Source organism: Taudactylus pleione, unplaced genomic scaffold (genome assembly GCF_031769625.1).
Source record: "Taudactylus pleione unplaced genomic scaffold, aTauple2 ptg000579l, whole genome shotgun sequence".
In the NCBI taxonomy this organism is placed as follows: Eukaryota; Metazoa; Chordata; class Amphibia; order Anura; family Myobatrachidae; genus Taudactylus; species Taudactylus pleione.
Genome location: NW_028284981.1, coordinates 5,691,969 through 5,712,045, shown reverse-complemented (window position 1 = coordinate 5,712,045; position 20,077 = coordinate 5,691,969). Strand labels below are relative to the sequence as shown.

At 45.5% G+C, this 20,077-nt stretch overlaps 1 protein-coding gene across 3 annotated transcripts in view; it reads left to right on the top strand.

Moving 5' to 3' along the window:
* Positions 1-20,077, top strand: part of ODF2 (outer dense fiber of sperm tails 2) — a 32,914-nt gene that overhangs the window by 5,714 nt on the left and 7,123 nt on the right. For 2 of the 3 annotated variants that reach the window (XM_088453427.1, XM_088453428.1), the window contains exons 3-17: positions 50-175; positions 863-1,033; positions 1,125-1,312; positions 2,528-2,657; positions 2,738-2,869; positions 4,535-4,609; positions 5,875-5,946; positions 6,059-6,175; positions 6,543-6,728; positions 8,789-8,898; positions 8,982-9,117; positions 13,237-13,347; positions 17,592-17,696; positions 18,551-18,709; positions 19,488-19,588. In XM_088453427.1, coding sequence (XP_088309553.1) covers positions 50-175; positions 863-1,033; positions 1,125-1,312; positions 2,528-2,657; positions 2,738-2,869; positions 4,535-4,609; positions 5,875-5,946; positions 6,059-6,175; positions 6,543-6,728; positions 8,789-8,898; positions 8,982-9,117; positions 13,237-13,347; positions 17,592-17,696; positions 18,551-18,709; positions 19,488-19,588 — 1,919 coding nt within the window. The remainder of the gene's footprint in view (positions 1-49; positions 176-862; positions 1,034-1,124; positions 1,313-2,527; positions 2,658-2,737; positions 2,870-4,534; positions 4,610-5,874; positions 5,947-6,058; positions 6,176-6,542; positions 6,729-8,788; positions 8,899-8,981; positions 9,118-13,236; positions 13,348-17,591; positions 17,697-18,550; positions 18,710-19,487; positions 19,589-20,077) is intronic. The other variant, XM_088453429.1, reaches the window with a different exon arrangement.

Sequence of the window (20,077 nt, the reverse complement as noted above, 5' to 3'; positions counted from 1 at the left end):
AAAGATCTACAAATTGATTGATTGAGATCCTTTTATATGCTCTTATCAGAAAGGCAGCAAAGGTAAAATGAAAAGCGATTCAGGAAATTTACGACGCAGCGTGAAGGTGAAGACCCGAGTCCCATGGATTCCCCCAGGGAAGACATCTTCTCGGGAAACTGGTTTCAAGTGGGAGGTGAGTTATTTGCCTGTACTGCTTAGACATATAACCAAGCAGTATAGGGACACAAGGTGATGACCTAACAAAGCAGCTGTATTGTGACATGAATCTCTTTAGAGCTCTGAGTCGGGGTGGACTATATAGCTCCTAGGCTTGCACACCACATCACACTGACAGCCATAGAACATCTGCAAATGCCATCTGCAACATTGTGAGTATACAGGGATTAGCTCTGACTCAGTAAGGGTCATGGTTTGACACAGAGAATAAACTTTTTATTGGGTGTCAACTCAATAACCCATTGTCTTCTATAAAGTTTTAGAACCATTAGACAGATTTGTGAGCCGTTAAACCACAAGGTTCAGCATGCCCATTGTGGATATTTCTAAAATTTGCTAATCTGTTATAACCCAAATCAATGCCTCCCAATCTTTTTGCTTTTAAGCAGACCACTTGAAATGAATAACGGCCATAAAATGCCATTTTACCAGATACATTTTTGAGTCCGATCCAATTGTAGATCATTCAGAGATGTTGAGAACAAGTGGGACCCATATTTTAGAATTTACACCGAGCTAAATGAAAACACTTTTTAAATAGTTATTGCAATGTCAAAGGCACCTGGATCGTAAGTTTTTGATATTTTTACCATATTTATACAGGTAGGGCCTACTGTGCAAACGTGTGTATTCTATTGAACAGGGTTTGACGCATCGCTTGGAAATCACACCACCGGACATGGAGAAGATGATGTCTGCTTTGCGCATGAGTGACCTGTCCACTGATGAAGAAGAGTTTATGCGTAGCAAGATCAATTCCTATGAAAAAAAGATCAACAGCTTGATGTGCGAAGTTGGGACCTTGAAAAGCGAGGTGAGGGTACTGTCTGGAGCTCTGCCCAGTTTGGGGGAATTCACCATAAGTACGTGGGTGGATAAACCAGTCTGCTAACTCTGCTTATCAGGTGGAACTACAGAAAAGGGACCATTCCACCGAGCGCTATGAAGATCAGCTGGCGGCATCCAAGCATCTGCTGAGCACCAAGAATGAGGAACTGAACGAGGTATCTCTGGAACTGGCCGAGACGGAAAACGAAAACTCCCGTCTGAAGAGGAGCCTTGATCAAATGAAGGAAGATACAGGCTTGAGTTTGTATGTATCCAAATTGTCAATTTGAATATAAAGCTATAGAAATGCTCTTTTCTACCATTATACCAGTATTGCACAACCGAGGTGTGCCCGTTTTCCTCTCTAATATTGCATATGCAAGAAAATAATTATTTATTATTTCCGTAACACTCATGAAATCCCGCATAAGAATATCATGTGACAAAGGTGACGAAAATAGCACCAGGGCATTTTCGCAAGTGGTTTACTGTATCTGGCAACATTCGGTATTTGAGTGTCAAATAAATTGGGCATAAGTAGCAGAAAGTTGTAAATCTGCATGGGCGAATATGCGTTCACACACAGTTCTGAGTTCGAACTCGGAGTATTTTGCGCTCCGACAACTTGTAGTACTTACTATGCTTGAGGCACGTTGTTTCTAGAGGTCGTGGAAGCAAAGATGGTGGTTAATTGTCCTTAGCATGTCTGCAAATTAAGTTCTTACTCTGTAATGCTCTTTTCACACACAACGGTTTTGTCCGCACAGATAAAAAACGTCAGTCGCTTTTGTGCCGTGTAATGTTATTTGTGTGTGTGTATGGTATGCAGTCGGGAAGCTGGCGGACGTAAGCCCGACAGCCGGTTTCCCGACTGCTTTATCCCGGCGAGGGTTAAATGACAGGCGTCTAAATCTAGACGCCTGTCATTTTTTACCGACGCCGGGAGACCGGCGCCTGGCGTCCCGATCGAAGTGATGCCGGGCACGGCTGCGGACAGACGCGGGGGCGGGGAGGGAGGGTTAGGTTTAGGGCTCCCGGGAGTGACTTAGGGTTAGGCACCCCCCCGGGAGGTTAGGGTTAGGCTAGGGGAAGGGAGGGTTAGGGTTAGGCACCCCTAAGGGTAATTCATACCGATTCTGTGTGAATCTCTTTTCAATCTTTAAAACTGAAACCCTGGACGGCAGACGTCCTTGTCTGTGGTTATCACGGCTGTAACACGGTGAACGTGCCGTGTTCGTGCAGTGTGGAAGCTCTAATGTATTTGTAGCTTCCACTGAAGTTAAACAACGGTAAAAAAAACTATTTTTTATTTTTTTTTGCCAGATGGACAAAACCTTTGTGTGAAATAGCCCTAAAAGTACCATAATTTTTGCTTCTTTTTGCTACCAGCTTGTGGTCTGCTGGTTGTATGTTTTGTTTTTTTTTTGTTTTTTTTTTCTATAATATACCCTATGTCTTATTTTGAGATTTGCCATTTCAGGTGGCAGAAGCAGCAGCTGCAGGAAGAGAAGACCCATCTGTTGTCTAAGTTGGTGGAAGCAGAGATGGACGGGGCTGAGGCAGCGAGACAAGTCAATGTGCTGCAAGACACCATCCATCAGATGAAACATGTAAGCGATGTGCGTCCTAAGAGTCATGTGTGGCTGGCCCACTAGACCAATCCCTTCCTGACCGCTCTTCTCCTCTGCAGGAGAAAAGAATGACTAGCACAGATATAAACCTACTCACCAGACAGAAAGAAATCCTCTTGGAGAAACTAAAAACATTCGAAGAGACAAACAGAACCCTGAGAACTCTGCTGAGGGAGCAGCATTGCAGGGAGGTGAGACGCCTGAGGCAAATCCTCCCTTACAGGCATCAGATGGGCGATAGAGGCCAGAACAACTGTAGTCTATGACACTCAGCCGGCCTTGTAGGATTTCTGCCAAGTTCCTGTAAAGTTTGCATAGATCAGGACATCTCCTTTGCTTTTATTTCCCATAGTACTTGTATACAGCCCCCTGTATTGCATTACAATACAGTTGTCGGCTACATATTAAGGTGCTAACTGAGTCTGATGCATCGCTTTTTACGGACATAAATAGCGCAGTTTTATCATGCAAAGCATGCGCAGAAGCGAATTTACGCATTTTTGCATATCTCCGTCCAGTTCTTAGGCTGGGTACACATTAGACGATACATCGTCCAATATATCGGGCGCATCGTCTAATGTGTACCTGCAATTGCACGCTCCCGTGCGTCACATGCGATATTGTGTGATTGGCCAGGCAGCACGGCGAATCGCACGATATCGCATGCGGGGCAGTGTAGTTTACTCAAGGACGGAACGAGTGATCATTCCGTCTTCCCGTTAAATCTTCTAGTGTGTACCGGCAATCTTACATGGTCTGGGGCGAAGAGTAATGGCCCCGAACATCAGCAAGATTGCCGGGTCGTTTAATGTGTACCCAGCCTACGTCGGACAGATCTTAGTCGGATATCTCTTTGCGTGAACGGGGCTTTTCGGGGTGGGAACTGGGCGGTGACTGTTATCACGCAGAACTTTTCAGTCTTGTGGGAGTTTCGTGGGCGTGTGGTGATACTTGCGTGCTAGTCTGAGGGTGGCGTGCAGGGAAGGGACGTCTGTTTATGATGGAACTCTAGCACCCAGCATGGGGCAGGTGCAATTGCTGATACTAATGATGGAGGTTCCGGCTGTGGACGGAACGACAGTGGTTCCTCGCATCAAAAAGTCCACTTTGCGTCCAGCTGAGAGAATAGGGAGGTTACAGTTTCATACAGTAAACTACAAGGTAAATATTTTTCCATCTGCAGTGAAATACAAATTCAAAACTAGTAGTGACCCTAATCGGGGTATTGTTTTTAACATTTCAGAAAAGCTCAACTTTAATGGTGTTTGTATTTAACGTTTCCCATTGCATGTGAGCTGCCGCACACGGAACCAAATCTAAAGGCTGCCGCTGAACAACTCCTGCTGCTGATTGAGATTGACATAAATATCATATAGATGACTTCCGTATGCTTTTTGGGGACATATATTGCGTGTTTATGCGCTGCCCGTCCTCTCGGGTGATTCTGAGCCATGCGCAGCCCGGTTGTGTGTCTAGGAGTGTAGCTGGGTGGTGATGGGGGTGCTTTTTTGCCAAGTTGCGTCAAGTATGTGTTGACAGAATGGCAGGCCTTATGGAGATGTGTGTACATGTAATTACGCCTTATCAGACAGGTATTTAGCAATAAGGCTGGTGCAAGTGTACGCTGATAACATGATGGCTATGAAACCACGCGCACAGATCATGGGCTCACATCGCAGAGAGACTAATATAGAGAGACAATACAGGTGCAATTGCAGCTGACTTGAGTTCAAGTCTGCACCAGCCTCTAAATCTGTGTTTAAGGTCCTGTATTTTAGTGGGGGGGTAGGAGAGAGATAGTAGGGGCACGAAAAAAGGGCCAAACGTGTTTTGAGGCTTTCTTTTATGTTTTGTAGTCTGAAACTCACCGGCTGCTGGAACAGAAAGAACTTTTGCTGAAGAAGCTGGCTGATGCAGACACAGAGAGCGCGGTATGTTATTTAAAAAATTTTACAATTAAATAAATGGACCCGGCATTAGCTGGGTCACTTCAACTGCCCCGTCCCCTCCCAACCCGTTCTGCTTACCCCCTCCTGTTCCTAGTTCTCTTCCCTCGCCGCGGCAGACCTAATGTGCATGGCTAGCGCATTGGCACAGAAAATAGATGATCACACAAACTTGTGTGATGTCCTAATTTGGATCAGGGGTCATATTTTATAATAGATTTATAGAATGCTACCAGATTAAGTAGGTCCTTTTTTTTTTTTTTTTTTTTTTTTTTCTGGAAGCAGCCAATTATACCATGTGCGCTGCTTTCTATGGGGGCAGTTTAGCGCAAAGGAGTTCCTGGAGCTATTCAATTGACCGCTCTGTTAAGCCTGACTTCAAGATTTCTGCCCCACCTCCCAGTGACTTCAGCTGTCAATGATGGGAGTGGGAGTGGGGGGGGAGGGGGAGATGGCATGGCATGGCATTTAAATATCTAGGGCTTGTTTTTAAGTAGAAGGCTCTACGTTTTGGGATATCTGAAGACCATGTCTCTGAGTAGGTGTTTCATAAACAACATTAATGATGATGGTTGCCCCAAATCTCTGTCACTAGGAAAATCTCAGGTGTTGCTGGTAGTCCATACAGGATGAGATACTAGCTATCTTCCTAAACTGATTCTAAGAGTAAGTAAAAAGACAGCTGTAGCCAGGGGCGTAACACAACTTGTGGGCACCTAGGAAAATTTGTGTGAGTGCCCCAAGTTCATGCACTGCCCAATGGTGAAAAACTCAAATACACAAACCGCTCTTGACCTTCCATTGCTATGATAGTTACCCCTTTTGATGTAAATAAATGAGGGGTTAATTTATATGTGACAATAACCCGGACTTTTATGCGACTGAGTCTCTGAATCTGTATACGAAATGCTACAATGTAGCAACCGCAGCAAACTCAGTCGCACACAGATTACAAGTGTCACACATTAAATTACTCGGCAGAGTCTGCTGGTACGTCCTAATCGCATCGCATCACATTGCAACTCAGACGCATTTTCTGCGAAAAAAAGATGCCCAACGGTAGCAGAGTAGCACGGGACCTGGTGGCTCGCTCATGCCAGGCATATACTCTTTTTACCTCTATGTTCCAGCCAAAATAAATTTACATATGTCCCAGTATTCAAATGGAAGATCAATCTTCTGCCATTGATTAGTGCTAGATCCATCATCCTTATGTTCTTTCTGATTCCCGATGTCCGTTATTTATGCAGCATCTCCAGATGAGGCTTCATGAGCGAGACAAAGAGAGAGACGATCTCCGCATTCAGTTGAAAACCGAGAAGGTCAGAGAGCTTATTTTGATTATTCCACAGGCATACGGATATTGCCCTATATCTCTTGCTGGTATTTATAGCGTATATTCCCTAGTCTGACTATCTTTGATTCCCCCCATAGGAGCTAAGTAGAACATCAACGGAATATTCCAAATCACTGGAAGCAACCAGGGCTCACTTACAGGGGCAGCTGAGAAGCCGCGAGGCCGAGAATAACCGCCTGTCTGTTCAGTTGAGGGTGAGTTGGACGTACAAGACCTTGCACTATGGGACCCTGAAGACCAAGCTCACTCGCTGACTGTGGCACAGTGGTTAGCATTGCTGCTTCACGGCGCTGGGGTTCCCGACCAGAGCCTTATCTGTGAGGGCTTAGGGGGGGGATTTATCAAACCTTGAGTATGTTCTCATGTTTTAGAGGGATCCTAAATTTAGACTAAGGGGGTGTAAGTACAGTAAAGGTACAAAAAAAATGACGTAATAAATACATTACAAATGGCAAAATGCGAGGCGTTCGCTTTAATAAGTGTGGGGCGAGCTACACAATATAAGCAAATACCTGGTTAGAGCACATATAGCTCGTTGTCTTATCAAATCTCTGATTCCAGAACATGGACCACGCGGAAACTCGGCAGAAGGATGAAATTGACCTGATGACCGCGCAGTTAAATCAGCTCAGTCAGAAGTTGGAGTCCGAGAAGGAAGCGCTAAAAAAATCTGTTCGCGCTCAGAAACATCGAGCGGAGCGAAGCGAGGAAACAGTGCAGATGCTTAATTCTCAGCTCATGGAGAAGGTGATTTAACCTATACTGTAACTTTTGTTAATATGTGTTCCCACTTCTCCACAGGATGGAGATCATCAGAAAGGTGGGCAGCAAACTCTATGGTGCTAGTGATTATTGTGATGTAGGCTGGTATTGCAGCAAATATGGGGGGCCAATTGTGCACATGTCGGCCGCAATTGGACTCAGTGCGTGAACGGTACTTAATGTGGATCATCTATGAGACTGCTCGGCCTCTATCCATATGCTTGTTAAAGTAGAGTTATTCACGATTATTGTGCACTAGTACCAGCCCTATACCTGGTGTAAGAAGTCTAAAATCAGACGGATCTCTGCTTACGCCCACCTCTCCGCATTTCCAACAAACACGCCCATGACACACCCTCACTCATCTTGGCCTACGTGCGAAAACAACATTGCCATCCAAGTAAACCCTCTTCCATCCACAAGTGGAGTTGACGGAGTTGCTTATGGCTCTGCATTGCCCATCCTTGTGTGCACAACTCTGCACCAGCCTCATCCCCAAAACTGTGAGGAGTGCATGATGATGATGATGATGATGATGAAAATCCAACTGGTTCAGTCACTGGCATGTAAGATGACCACAGCGACTGACGTGTTTGGCTTTATTCCAATCGCTCTATCCGGCGCCAGAGTCTGGAGGCGGAAGCACCATCACTGCAGGACATGGTGTCTGTGTCATACAGGGCTAATCACAATAAGAAATTAATTACTTATTTAGAACATAAGTTATTGTTTAACTGGTAAGGTTGTTATGTATAAATGTTGGTCTAATGCACTGAATAATGGGCCTGGTTCAGAGATGGACGGAATCGCAGATCCGCACGCGGGCATCTGTGCAATTCCGTCCATCTAAAATGCTAATTCAGCAGGAGGTGTCTGTAGGAAACAGATACCTCCTTGCTGCGACTGAGGTCTACGCCTGGGATCACCATCGTGACCGATGGTTGCTCCTTCGGCCAGGCTGCGGAGGCTGAAGCTTACCGCAGCCTAGGTCGGTTCGTGGTGACTTGCAGGGATAGGAAATCTGCATTCACAGACGCAGACCCTGGCCTGGTCACTCCTAGAAATCGGGGGCAAAAAGTGACCAGCTCCGCCCTCCAAACGCCGCAGCATGCTGCGGTTTGAGAGGGTCTGCAGCCGAGATCTCAGAACCCATTTTTCACAAGCAATGACATATCTGATGATCTGTCATCCGATACCGCAGATCGGAGTGACATATCTGGTACATCGTCTAGTGTGTGCCCATGATATGCGTGCACCCGCAAGTCGTTAGCGACATCGCCCGTTGGGTCTACTGCAGGGCCGACAGGATGGCGCTAACTGTGACATGCTGCAGAATGCAGCGTAACACGTCCCTGTCTTCCCATCTGAGTAGGCATCGACATGTGTGTATGCACGTGACACATGTAGGGCCCTGTCGCCGGCGATGTTGCGCTGGGTACACATCGTCTAATGTGTACCCAGTTTAAGGGCTCAATCCAATTGGGTGCAAATTAATCCCACCTGCGAGTAAGTGCGGCTGTATACCGCACTTATGGTACCTCCAGACACTCACATTTTTGTTTGCAGCCCCATGGGGCTGCGTTAACAAGTGTACGAATCTGGGGTGAGATCAGGACGCGAGGGGAGAGAATTGACTTGCCGTTGCCGACATTTCTATACCGTTGTAACAGCAATTCCCCGTCACACCTATGGGGCTGCGAACAAAATGCGCAAATCCGGAGTTACCGTAAGTACAGCATATAGCCGCACTTACTCGTGCGTGGGAGTAACTTGCACCTAATTGTATCGAGCCCTTAATTTTTAATTTAGATTTAGTGTCATTTTAATGTCCTTTGACCATTTTGTTTTCTGCTCCAAAGCCCTGTGGGAAAAGCATGTCATGTAAATTTTATTTTATAGAAGTAGATTCTGCTAGGTAGGAGTGGCTTGGATGCCCGTAGGTGTCATGTGACCATAACAGCTGGGGTTCTAGAATAATATATTGCTGAAGACCTTTCTGCATGTAAGTATTACAAACCAACAACCTCATTCTCTTCTTATGACAGAATTCTGAGCTTTCTACAGCACTTTCCAGCATTGAGAACTGGAAGAGCCATTGCAACATGTTGACGAAAGAGAAGACTCAAGCAGAGGCTGAAATCACCATATTAAATGAGTAAGATGGGTGGTGAATAATCTAATCGGGAGGGGTAGACATTGTGGCTTATTATAACAATGTGATTCTATGTCTCTGGCCAGGCGGGTGTCTCAGCTGTTGGAAGAGAGTCAGAACATTGAGAAGAAGGCCCGTTTCGAGCGAGACACTCTACTGGAAAGAGTCCACCAGCAGTCCACCGAGAGCACAAACCTTCGAGTAGAGAGTGAGAAGCATAAGGTCAGTGGCCCAACTCCTTTAGAACATTCACAAGTAATAGTCTCATCAGTTTATCAGAGCGGAAATACAACGTTAATCTTCAAATTTCCTATTTGTAAGCTAATATGAACCTAATTATAACCAAGAACAATAGTTTTCACTGTTGTAGATAACAAGGGTCTGTTAAGGTTATTAATGGACCACAAAAACCACTGTTGCGCAATTGCTCCTGGGAAGTGTATGGATTTGCTGGGCAAGATGGAGTTGTCTGAGAGGTGGACGCAAAAGTTTGCAGTGGTTGATATGGTGGAAAGGGAGCAGTTTATTGGGCATTTCTCCTTCCACTGGGGGACACTGGAGACACTGGGATTACAGATGGTGGAGTGTGAAACCTGGAATTTTAAATCTTGATTGAACTCCTCCCACCTGACCTCAGAGGACGGCCATCTTTTATTCTCACTAAAGATTGCCCGTCTCTTATCCCAAACCCGTATCTCTAGCCATGTTATTTGGAGTGGCGGGAGCAAAAACACGAAGGTTTATACAGTATTAATGAAGTGGACAATCTTAGTATATTGGGCTGTTATACTGATTTTAAACCTAAATCCTGGGTCTGACCCGAGATTTGGAACATAGGGCCTGATTCAGACCCACTCGCGAGCGGCTGTCCGCTCGCAAGTGGGTCGATGGTCTGCACTGAGCATGCGCACGACGGAGGGAGCTCCGTCGTGCGCATGCGCCAGACACGACGAGCGAAGGACTTTCCTTCGCTCGTTGTGTCCGATCAAAGAGGGCGTGCTGTCAATGTTGATTGACAGCACGCCCCCTTTGGTGGGCGTGCCGGGGGCGTGCCTCCCTGACGGGGGCGTTCCCACGGGAACGCCTCCCGTCAGAAGCCGGCCCACTGACATCACTAGTGATGTCAGTGGGAGTGATTTTGGCTCTGATAGAGCCAAAATCACTCCGGAGCTTGCGGTTGAAAACCTCAACCGCAGGCTCCGGCTCGCAATTTCGATGGTCGCGATGGTCACGACCATCGCGGCCATCAAAATGCACGCTCGTATAGCCTGTGGGTGGTGACCCACAGCTATACGAGCGTCCAGGAGGACGCTCCATGAAAATGGAGCCCGGCCCTCATTCAGAGCGTGCGCTCTGCTCAGAGTGTACGGCTCTGAATGAGGGCCATAGTTCCAAAACGGGTCAGACCCAGGATTGACCTTTTCTACTGCGGTGCCGATCCGGATTATTCCCGGATCGGCGCCGTTCACACTGCACACGGGTGCAGTTGAACACTCTTCCCAGTGCTTGAAGATGACATCATCAAGCGCAGAGAAACCCGTAAGTCACCATGCTGTAAACGGGACCCGGGTCGAATGACCCGGGGTTCCCGTTTACACTGCAGGATTTCACGTGTTGTTCCCGTGTACAACCCTGAAAGTAACCTGGGTTGGATTGCCGGGTCACTCTACCCGGGAATCCAACCCTTTCCCCTTGTACACCAAGGAGCTACCTGGGTTAACCCTGCAATAAGCCAGGTTTTAGCTCTGGTGTAAAAGGGGTATTACATGGATTTGACATTTCTGCTGTTCCCACTATCTACAAATCCATCAATGTCAGAAGAAGACTGATATTGACAGGAGTGATTTTATAGATGGTGGCGAGTCTGCATATTGCGGTTTATAAATAATGTTTATTGTTGTGACATAGGAAACTCTCTTGCTGCATCTATAATTGTTGGTCTTGTAATGGGTTCGCTGGCCCTTTTTAAAGAGCACCTGTCGGTATACAGTCACTATTTCTCCATTCATTATGTCAACTTTCACAATGTCGACGACAGAAGAACGACATTGATGCCGATATATGGTTAACATGACGACATAATTTAATGTTGTCGTCTGCAACATGTCGACACTGGAAGAACGTCATTGACGGAAGTATCGTCATTGTCATGTAGTCAACCTTTCCATTAGGGTTAGTGTTAACTTTAGCATTATGCTTAGGGTTAACGTTAGGGACAGAATGACAGGAAAAATACTGCACCACGTCAACTTTCTGACCATTTCGATATAATATCTGTGTCAACACACTGATTAGAGTAGAATAAATAGACAAGCAGGGCTGTAACTAGGGGTGTGTGGGCGGCACCGTTGCTACCCCACGGCCCTTGCTACTAGATAACATTGTGCCTGGAGCGGCACCTTGCAGCCAGTATCCCTACGGCAGTGCTGCTCGGAGCGTGCTTTGGACGCTCTGAGCATGCCATGCACCCTGCCGACTGGAAGTACAGCAGCTCGGAGTGTCCTGATTACTCTCCGGGCGGTGCTCAGAAGCCCTGTTACAGCTCTAAGCGTACGGCATTCCAGTCATTCTAGGATTATTTTTGCACACCCTTGAAAGACCTCTCTCATCAATCTTAATCATGTGTGATAACCCGATACTTGGGAGCGTTGGCTAATGACAGGACACATATACTGTATGTTTACATTGGAGGCATGTGGAGATCCATAAAACCTCTACCTCTCTGAGGTAGCTTATAGCTGTACACCGGGATATCTTCAGGCCTGGACTTAAATCTCCCCAGCACCCACGGCTACGCCTTTCTGTACCGCCCCAATCAGCTTTAACACCAAGGCGATCTCCACTTCCACATAAAACACATTTATAAAATAAAGAAATGGAAATTGTTTGGTCTTAACTTCACCCAACAGATATGATTTTTGAAAATGTAAATATTACAATGGCAATAAAGTTAAAAAAAAAAAAAAATCTGTCAAGTAAAAGGAGAGTTTAAGGAGGCCTCTTTATGGATTGCTGTAGGTATCACCCATTTTCACTATGTTATTGGTAAATGTTATTTGTAAATTTGCCCCGTAGCCCTTTGCAGCCATCCAGGAAATCACAGTAATCCCAACTCCTGTTTTTATCAGTATCTACAAATTTGCCATTTTTTTGTAAACGCCACACTGCCCTTTTCCCTACCTCATAACCCTTACCCAATGGAAAGGCTCTGTATATATAGACCCAACGATGGAGGGACCATCTTTCATCTATTCTGGCACTTGAGTCCCCTTATAGCCCCATTCCCACATGAACTTGTGTGGGAGACGGATTTAGGCATCTTGGCGAGTGCCGATACTCAGGACGTGAGACAAACTACCATATTAAAGTGCTCCATTAATGTGGCTATGAGAGAAAACTTGTACAAGCTCCTTCACCAGGTGGCACATGGTTCCAGAGTGTCTTCACCAGATGTATCCTACCACCTCTGACCTGTTGGATACACTGTGACCAACCTATCTCCTGTCATTTTACTTCAGTGTCCCCTGTCAGATGTCTAAACACACTAATAAACTGGTCCTCCATATCTCATGTGCTGCTAAATCTCAACGTGCCCATACCTGGAAGAAATTAGACACTTCGGCTCGCCAGGTTCTCATAAATAGGATTTGGTTTGTGTCCAAAATAAAGCATATAACTAGTCTTCAGAACAGTACAGTGGACCAGCTTCATTCTGTTTGATTCTCTTGTCACACTGTGACTCTCCCTGGTTTTACGAGAAGGTAAAGAACTTGGCTGTTGTACAGACACCTTCCTATGCCCCCTCTCCAGCTCGATTACTCTCCTGTTCCTGCCTCCACCAATCCTCCTTGTCTCATTTCATTTCCCATTCCTCTTCCCTTGCCTAAGGGCTCCATTGGTTTTCCACATGCTTTTGTTTTTTTTGACCTCGACATACTGGCTAGTAGGCCTTTGGTCCACCCATTTTGTATTCTAGTTGAGCTTCTTGCATCATATATCACGGTGTTTGTTTGTTTTTTTTTTTTTTACATTGTATAACAATATCTTCTCTTTAAAAAAAAAAAAAAAAAGAGTTGAAGGTAAGCAAGTGCCAACACTGTACATCTGCAACCTTTGGCTGTGCCACACATCTGGCCCTGGGTAACCTAAACTAGTGCCTAGCTTAGGTGTTTTCCCTCTGCTAGACAATCAATGTTTTTAATTTTAGAATGAAATAATACTTTTGATTTCTGCATTTTCAAATGAGCCACAGATACAGTTCACTCCAAACCAAAGACTCGTACATATACGCACTCAGTACTTAGTGCCCATGATTTAATACGTCTTATCTCTTGACTATAGACATGTTTAACAAGTATGGAAGAGAAAGTAACACTGGCTCACAGTGAGGTGCAGCAGCTGAAGAATTCTCTGCGGCAGTACGAGGGGCTGGTAGAAACTTATAAAGATCAGGTTTGTGCTGCATTTCCTGACCTCTAGTTTTATTTTCTATATTACTTGTATTGAGTAGGGCACAAAGACCAAATGGGGTCTCGAGGAGGAAAGAGGGTGAGATTACGTGGGGTTAATATTGGTTACAACAGAGATATATAAATTGCAACACAAAAACAACTCTACATTCGCGTTAAACCAGGGGTGAGGAACCTTTTTCCTGCTTAGGGCCATTTTGATATATATAACATTATTCACGGGCCAGTTGCAGGCCACGCCCCCTCCATGTGACATTATACAGGGGTGGGGTCACACTTGCCGGTGATTACAGCAATGCCCAGAGCATCCTGAGGATATTCCGGGAGCTGTAAGGGCAGCGATGTGACCATCTGAAGCGTACTAAGGATGCTACAGGTGGCACTGCTGCATAAATTATGCCATTCTAGGCTCCCTGATAGCCAGATGAGGCTAGCAGAAAAAAGCTCCAAGGGCCAGACAAAATGATTCTGGGGCCTTATATGGCCCCCGGGCCTGAGGTTCCCCATCCCTGCGTTAAACCATATTTAATGCACCAAGTCTCCCTCTCCCCCTTATTATTCACCGTTTCTTAATGACTACAATACAGTATATTGTATATATCTGCCCTATTTGAGGCATTAATATTATTTTTTTGAATCTCTGTAAACGGTGTACAAACACTCATAGAAGATATGTAACATTGAGGTAGAAGTATTATTCTATGCACAGAGTTTTAGGAATCAATGAGAAACCATTTTCATCATTCCTCTGTGACCGTATATCCAACTATCGTTTCCTATCAGCGGTGGCGGCATCCCAATGGCAAGTAGTGGATTAGGGGTTAGGGCTAGGCACTAGGGGGGGGAGGGTTAGGTTTAGAGTGCGGGAAGGAGCAGTGGTAGGATACCTACCGACAGGTGTATGTATCCTAACCCTGTGTTGATTGCCGGCATCGAGATTCTGACCGCCGGGATCCTGAAGCCAGCATCCCGTACCCAACCCATTGCAAGAACCCAATAAATCTTTTATCTGACTGTAATTCCAAACTAATACCTGCAGATGTCGCCACTGATGACTGGAGATTGACCCTTTTGTTTAAAAGTTTTCATGGTTGATGCCACTAACTGGTTTTTGAGATGTAACAACCCTATGTTATGAATAAGGAGCTGGGACTAATACGTGCCGCAATGTAGTTTCGGGTCTTATGACCCCTTCTACCTATCTTTCTTTAATTTGATCATCCACAACATTATTATGCCCAGACCAGGCAGGTTTTTATGCTGGACTTCATTCCTAGAAAATTCACCTATTAATCTCTACACTGCAACTCAGTCATGAGTCTTCAGGTTCACATTACACAGTCAACTAGCCAAGACCCTTGATTTGCTTGGGAGGTGATATTTGTGATATGCTATATTTCAGGATCTTCTCTGGTGGGAATGTCTGTTTCTCGGCAGAATAGAAAGGCTGTGCGCTGTGTCTGGGTGTCAGGCAGTCAGTGAATGCTGTGAATGGGTGGGAGTAGGGAAGCCAATACTGGGATCTTGGCCTAAACATGGCTGGGATTGAAGGCTTCAAATCCCGGGATTCGGGATTGGCCTCCCTGGCGGTTATTAGGGAGGGCGCCCAGCTCCCTTCTAGTCACCGGCTCCCGGCTCTCAGTCCCCTTTCTGCGCTCCCCTGGCTACTATATAGTGTGTGTGTGTGTGTGTATTTATATATTAAAAAGCTAATTCTGCATAAAATATAAATACAAGATCATTCTATGTACAGAGCATACCAATACCCAGTTAATAGGGGCAGTAGACAAGCACACTTGTGCCCTAGGTGCAGTACACATGGAGGGACATTATAACATTTAATATGGAGATGTAATACATCAATGAATGTTGGTGTGAAGTGGAAATTCATGACTCCTAATAGGAGCTGTAGGTGTGCCTGTTGGGCCTAATAGTGGCCCGTTCTCCTAATGAGCAGTTACATATAGTAGCACTGTCCTGTTTTATGTAAGGAAGTGTATTACACCCAGATGGATGCCACTAAAACTCCCCTCAACTCAGTATTGGAAAACCTGGTAAATGTAGATCTGAGCACTATTATATATATTTGTACGCAGCAAAATGCCATAAAATATGGCTTCTACTGACGTGGCCTTAGAGTGCCCCAGACTTAAAGGAGAGTGGATTATCCCATATTATGCATATAATTACAGCCCGACTGATCTCAAGATTGTAATTGTGTAGATGGCTCAGGAATGCAAACCTTTACCAATATCTGCAACATAAACCTTTCGTACTGTAATTGCCTGTACAAAAAAACATGAACAGATAGGAGTGTAAAGGCGTTATCCACTAGACGATAAATTGGACAATTTGAATTATATCGTTCATTATCCGCAATATCGTTTAGTGTATATGCCATCAACGACCAGCGATGCACGGTCCGCTGGTCATTGACTACCTCTTTTATCGCCTGTACTTGCAGGGCAACCTGACGATATATAGAGATAGACGAGGGGGGTGGTCCGCGCTTCAACTTGTGGCGGGGTTAGGGTAAAGGGACTAAGAGGGAGGTGGGATGGGGAGTGGGTAGGTGCAGCAAAGTGAAAACAGGAGTACCAATGTCTGTTGGTTCAATTGGAGGAATTTGTGGTGTACGTGCGCTCCTTCTGGGTGTGAGTGTGGGAGAAAGGGGGGGGGGAATTAACAGGAGGGGAGATGAAGGTGTGGGTATGTAACTATTGTGGAGATGGTGTGTGTGGGTGAGTACAGATGAGACAGACAGTGGGTGTAGGATCCAACCTTTTATTGGGTAAGGCACAATGCTTCCCTAGGTAGTTCCGTTGCTGGGTGTGGGGATGAGCAGATGTCTCTGTGCGATCCTCGGTTGGGGAGTGGGTGTACCCTTTCAGGGGGCTCCTTCCCCTGCTGGACCTATGGTCTACAATCTTACGGAACCGGGATGCATAGGTGTAGCTAGAGTCCAGTACTGTGTGCAGTAGCGGCGTCCCGCTGTGTCTCTGGGATCTTTATACCTACCGGTAGGTGTAGTATGTCCTGTGGATCTGTGCAGCGCTGGCTGTGGTCCCAGGTGTTTGCCGGGTGTTTCGTGACACCTCCACGAGCCCGCGGGGTGTCTGGCAGACGTGCGCCCGTCGTCGGTGGTGTGATGTGGAGAGCCGCGTTGTGGAGATGCCCCACGGTCCCGTGGGGTCAGAAGGTAGTGCTGTGGGCAGTAACAGGGCAAGCGGGGGGCTGGGGGGCACAGGGTCTGCGTGCGGTGCTGGATCCTCTGCAGCCTTGATCTTTGTGCACTGTGGGGCATCTCCACAACGCGGCTCTCCGCATCACACCACCGTTCACAGAACGTCGACAGGCACACGGCTGCCAGACACCCCGCGAGCTTGCGGAGGTGTCGCGAAACACCCGGCAAACACCTGGGACCACAGCCAGCGCTGCAGAGATCCACAGGACATTCTACACCTACCGGTAGGTATGAAGATCCCAGAGACACAGCAGGACGCCGCTACTGCACACAGTACTGGACTCTAGCTACACCTATGCATCCCGGTTCCGTAAGACTGTAGACCATAGGTCCAGCCGGGGAACGTGCAGGAGTAAGGACCGCATGGAAACCAGCCCCCTGAAAAGGTACACCCACTCCCAAACCAAGGATCGCACAGACATCTGCTCATCCCCACACCCAGCAATGGAACTACCTAGGGAAGCATTGTGCCTTACCCAATAAAAGGTTGGATCCTACACCCACTGTCTGTCTCATCTGTACTCACCCACACACACCCACAAACACCATCTCCACAATAATTACATACCCACACCTTCATCTCCCCTCCTGTTAATTTCGCTCTTCCCCATGCCCTCTCTCCCACACACACACACCCAGAAGGAGCGCACGTGCACCGCAAATTCCTCCAACCTAACGATATAGTCAGGTTCTGCAAGTACGGGGATGAGGGATGGTGACGTCACTGAACGATATCGTTCAGTGTGGATGCTCAATATCGTTAACGACATTGAGCTCGGCACTGCAGGGCAAACACTAGTCGATGTAGCTCATGGAGCCTTTTGTTACTGCTCAACCATACCCCTGCACTTTACCTCCTTTTGGTGTCCTTATATGCTGCTCAGTTTACTTTTATTTGTGAATAGCTAAAACTGTTTTGTTTTTTTAAATCCCCAAAAACTATAATTGAAACTTCTTCTTTTTTAACTGTTCCTCTCCTGTAGATGAAAAAGACTCGTCTTGAAGCTGATCAAATGTGCCTTCAGCTGGAAAGATCAACCACCGAGAATAAAAAATTAAAGGAGGAAATGAACCTTGAGCTAGAACAGGTACATCAAATTATGAAGCCAAAATATCAAAGTTCAGGTGGACTACTTGCCTTTACACAGTGGAGGAAGCCATTTTGTGGACTGAATCTATTGGCTTCACTCAGAAAAATGGCTGCATGTGATGATGGGTCAATTCTATCACAATACTCTGTGGAACGGAGGTTAAGAACATGCAAACTAACGAGTAAACTGCAATCTCTGTGTATTTTAGAACAATCTTGCATGCAATGTACTTACACTTAGTTTTAATTTATATCTTTTAATGGTTTGTAATTCATAAGGTCAGAAGCCATACTAAACAAAGCACTCATTTCTCTGTATAGTGTCTGTTATTATTTTGCACAATGCATCACTTTATGTTAGGTAGATGTTGTGGAGCCCTCCATTTGTAGAAGAGCGTATTTTATACCTGTTTTTAGTTCTGAAAATATTTTGGACTTTCTTTTGGCCAAGCTGGATGTTCTTCAAGGCGTGATTCCATCTTTGAAGGAAGTCTGACAAAGTATATTTGTTGAGGTTGTGGTTTTTGTTTCTGTACTGATTGGTCTACAAAGATGTTGGGTACTCTCTGAGCTACGAGGCCTAATTCTACACTACTTTTGTGATTGCCCACTTGCAGTATACGTGGCATGTGTGGGACTGCACTGAGTAGCACTCTTACCATTGGTAACCATAGGGTTTGAATTTACAAAATTGAACAATAGTTATCCCATGGCAGGGAGTAAACAGCAAGGAGTAACCTGACCTCATGGTAGTCGCTAAGTGCTAAATTAAGTGACCTTTAACTAAGAAAAATGCACTTTTCCAGCTTGCTGGTGTCTTTATTATACAATGCACCATTTCCTTGTCTTCAGGTTCACAGGAAATTTCAGAGTCGCTTAGAAGATCTGGAGAAACTTCCGGAGATGCTCAGGATGACCGAGATCAAGCTGCAGGAATGCCAGGACCAGGTCCAGGGATACGAGCATAAGAACGCTGAGCTCTCTTCCACCATCTCTGATTTGCGCATTCGGGTAAGGAATTGGCGCACCAATAGCTACTGAACCCACAAGATAGGAGGAGACCGGCATTGATAGGAAAGAAGGAAGCTCTGTCTCATTCATCGTACAGTTTCATCAACTGACCATCAGCCCCTCATGTAGTCGCTAGTCTGTGCAAATAAACTGAATCTTCTGTGATTTTTCCTTTCCTTGTGCATGTTTGTGTTACTGGTAACTAATATGACTCCCAAGTCTTTAGGGAAAATAGTCAGATACAGGTCAAGAGCATCTAGACTTAGGTAGAAAACCAAAAGGTAAGAAAAATATCTCTGTCAATTCCCCCCCACACCCCAGTGGAGCATACATTCTAAATTCTCTACCCCATAAATATACACCCATTAACATTACCCCGCCAGCATGTTTTTGCTCTGTGGAGGACCCATAGAGAACATACAAACTCCACACAGTGCACTGGTCGGCATAGAATTAATGGATCCACTCTGCCACCAACTTTCCATGTTTTCTATCCACATTTATTTCTGGCTCTTTCCCTTTTAATTATCCTTTCATATCCCCCTGTCCTTTCCGCTTTGTTTCCATATCCCCCCCCCTCCCCCTCTATTTCTGTGGCAATAACCTGATGTCATCGGGTTCGGGTTTCTGCCTGCACCGATCTGTGTCTCTCCAGCAATACCAATCATGCATTGAGAGCTTCTTGCTGGCAGGGCATGCTGGGACTTAGTTGCACATGTTCTCAACTATTTAAAAAAAAAAAAAATTAAAACATTGTTGAAATGTGTTAATTTTGTAGATGGAGCAGCAGGGGGACAAGATGGAGTCCTCAAGAGACCGGTATCAATCATCACTGGAAGACAATAAGCTTCTAAGTCTAAAACTGGAGGAGCTGGAAAGGTAGTAACATCTAGCAAGATGTAATCATAGACCATAGATAATTCAATTTAAATACTGCGCTCAGCTCAAACTTCTGCTAAGTTAAAGAGCTGGTCCAATGTGGACTGATGGAAATATTGTAAGGGTAGATATGTTTAAGAAAAAAGGGTTTTAATGCAAAAAGACATACACAAACTGTATATAAATCACTACATATAACATAGACAAATCAGATTGGGTGGGATATGGTATTAAGCAAGTACACCATATATTGCAAATATATACAGGAGATCAATAACACTGCTGAACGTACAAATGGCTGGGTATCAGATATCAGATTGAGTCCAAGGAATAATGGTTCTTTGAAAAGGAAATGTGGGCAAAAAGTCTTGTGAATAGGATTGTAGGAGGTACCAGCGGCGTTCCGCTGATACTTGACAATAATATATTAAAGCGCTGATGATGAGATGCCCGGGATGTGCTTCTTGAGGAAGAGAGTACGGACTAGTC